Here is a 3,361-nt window from a genome sequence, read left to right on the forward strand (position 1 = left end):
AGCAGGAAAGGCACCATGATTACCAGAATGCTGAGGCTGAACAGAGCCAGCTCTTTCACATGAGTGTCCGTGCAGGCTAACTTGATGACTGGAGCCATGTCACAGAAATAGTGGTTGACCCTGTTGGGGCCACAGAAAGGCATGTCACAGATGAGGTTGGTGGCCACCAAAGCAATAAAGAAACCCGTGACTCCTGATAGAGAAACCAGCCCCAACCCTAGCCTTTTGTTCATGATAAGCGTGTATCTCAGGGGGTGGCAGATTGCTACGTAGCGATCATACCCCATCACAGCAATGAGAAAGCAATTGGTACAGGCAAAACCAAGAAAGAAGAAGAGCTGGGTGGCACAGGCCACGAAGGAGATAGTCTTGGTGGCTGACAACAAGTGGGCCAGCAGCTGAGGGATGATGACAAAAGTGTAGCAGGATTCAGAAAATGAAAGGATAAACAGGAAACCGTACATGGGAGTGTGCAGACTGCGGCTAGAGCGGATAACCACCATGATGGTTGCATTGGCCACCAGGATATTTAGGTACAGGAGAAGAAAGATGATGAAGAGCAGCAGCTGCAGGTCCCCCAAGCTGGAGAAACCCACCAGGACGAACTGTGTAACCACAGTGGTTCTGTTAAAGCCTTGCATCTGGGTAACTTTCTGTGAATAAGGTTGAGAGAGACACAATGATTACTATCATTGCAATATCAGTGTCAGACTCAGAAGATTGATAGCTCTTTTTGCCTCAGTCTTTCTACATGCTGTCCCCTTTGATGATTTGAGAAATGACTAATTTTGATAATAAAGGAGTGATGACCTAGATTAAAGAAATATTAAAGGTTAAAAGGATTTATTTAATATTTTCAAAAATTATTTAATGAAATGAAAAATTCTCCCAGTTAAAGAATATTTTAAAACTTTTAACAGCTTTATTGAAATACTTGTATACAATCTACCCATTAAAAATGTACAGTTCAGTACATCTAGTACATTCACAATTGTGCAGCAGTCTCCACAATCAGCTTTCGAACCTTTTTATCACCTCCAGGAAGAAACACTGTACCCCTTAGCTATAATCTACTAGCCCAAGGCAGCTACTACTTACCTGCTTTCTGTCTCTCTAGCTTTACCTATTCTGGCCATTTTCTACAAATGAAATCACACAATATGTGGAATAGTTGATGTTTTATTTTAAAATCTTTTTTAAAGGTTATTTATTTATTGCTTCCATGAATGAAAGAGACAGTGAAAAAGAGAGAGAGAGAGCTCCTCCAACAGAGTCCTGAAGCCACAGTCCACACACAGCTTCAGCCAGCCCCGGATTATGGGATACGTGTTCCTGGCACCCTCAGGGAGGCCTCCTGGAGCTCTCTCATGTGGGTCAATCTTGCAGAGCATCACGCTTTGCTGCTGAACAGAACCACTACTTACTTGTCAGCAGTAACATAGGACCACTGATATTTTGAAGGTAGAAAAATCTATTTCACCTGAAGCCTGACTGAGAAAAAAAATAAAGCCCCAGTCAAAGTAGTATATAAGGTAAATATAGACTTTGCTGGAACACCCATGACCCATCAAATGTCAGAAGACAATGCTAAATTCTTACAGTAAATACTGTTTACTTGCTAGTGAGTATCAACCTCCCTGCCTCTTCTCCTGGGTTGCCTCATGAGTCATGTGGGGACAGCTCAATTTAAGAATAATATTATCATTAATTAAAAAAAAAGATTTTTTTGTCCTTTACATATTTTGTTGTATTATGGTATGTAAATATATATATATATATATATATACACGCACACATATATATAGTGTATATATACTTATAAAGGCATTAAAACACCATGACTCAGGGCCAGCAGGTGGTGTAATGGTTGAGGCATTGGACTTTCATTTCACATGGTCAGCTGCGCTTTGAGTCCCAGACCTGGTGGCTTGCTTACTTGTCCCTCCACCCCCATCTCTCTCTGGTGAACGCACATGTCCTATAGCAAAATTAAAAAAAAAAAAACACACACACACAAATAAAAATTAAATAAATTAAAAATAAATAAATACAATTAAATAAATAAAACACTGTGCCTTAAGGCATAGACTCAGGAGGAGAATGCTAATCTGAATCTTGTTTTTGTCACTTAGATCTATGAATTTAGCTGGAAATCTTTTTTTAATCCTTTTCATTTGTGAAACGTAACAATAGAGCATACTCCATAGGCTGCTTTTAGAATTCATTTAGCTAATATAAGTCAGGTGTTTTAAAGAACACTTAACACATAGTGACTACTGTTCATATGTTACCTGTTTTTGCTTTTGTCACATAGACCCATGTTCACAGGAGCTGAGAGTTAAATATCTCACTTTGATACTCAAACACTAGCAGAGCCCAGACTCTGAAAACTGTGTTCCCTACATTTGACTTATATGTTCTCATCCTTGAAAGTCTTTTTTTTTTTTTTTCCCCCAATTGGGTGAAGGAATTTAAAGACGCATAAATAAAGTGAAATAAAAAAAGATAGCTTTTGCATTTTTGAAAACTATTTTTCTTTTCTAATTTTATTTTAATTTGAAAATAATAATTGTATGTATTTATAGGGTACAATGTGAGTCTTTGACAAATGAATACATTGTAGAAAGATTGAATTAGTGTTCATTAATGAATCTATGCTTTGTTTATTTCTCCTCTAAGGAGTTTTTCACCTTTGGATTCTCATTCATGTCTCTCTATTCCAGCTTTGTGCATGTTTATGGAGATGGGAGGGACACAAGCACAAAATCTGGATCATAGGCCATGGCCTTCCTAACTCTGAAACAAAATAGATTGATAATCCCTTAGAATAGGGGTGGAGCAGAAGCAAGTGAGCAAACTGAGGCTAGAGACTGCCTTGGAAGCTGGGTTTTCTCTCTGTGTGCTCTTCCTGACCTGACTTGATTGCTTCCAACTTCCTCCCCATCATTCTACCTGGTTCTTGCATGTCAGAAGTGAGTGAGTGGTCCTAGCCCAGAGACAGCCTTGGAACCTCCCGTTTCTCCCATTCATTACAAACCTCATAGTTTCCGATACGTGCAGTGTGTGCCACGCACCCCCTGCTTTCTTCCTTAGTTGAAACCCTGCAGCTCAACCTCAGGTCCACCTGTGCTCTAAAAACTGGGAGGCCTTCGGAATACCCAGTCCCAGTGACAAAAGTGCAGGGTACAGAGTGAATGTCAGGCTAACATTGGATCTCTCAGCAGAAACAATGTAAGCAAGGAAAGAATGAGGAAATATATTCAAAGTGTTAAATGAAAAACAATTTCAACCAAGATTACTATAGGCAAGGTTATCCTGCAAATGGGAAGAAAAGATAAAAACATTCTCAGGTTCAGAGAAA

The 3,361-nt window shown here is 39.4% G+C and overlaps 1 protein-coding gene across 1 annotated transcript in view; it reads right to left on the minus strand.

Moving 5' to 3' along the window:
• The window catches only part of OR10T2 (olfactory receptor family 10 subfamily T member 2), a 978-nt gene extending 337 nt beyond the window's left edge, over window positions 1-641 (minus strand). Inside the window, exon 1 of the mRNA XM_006159067.1 lies at window positions 1-641. This exon is cut by the window's left edge and continues 337 nt beyond it. Coding sequence (XP_006159129.1) covers window positions 1-641 — 641 coding nt within the window.
• Window positions 642-3,361: the final 2,720 nt, after the last annotated feature.

Source organism: Tupaia chinensis, unplaced genomic scaffold, assembly GCF_000334495.1.
Source record: "Tupaia chinensis unplaced genomic scaffold, TupChi_1.0 Scaffold000623_1, whole genome shotgun sequence".
NCBI lineage: Eukaryota > Metazoa > Chordata > Mammalia > Scandentia > Tupaiidae > Tupaia > Tupaia belangeri.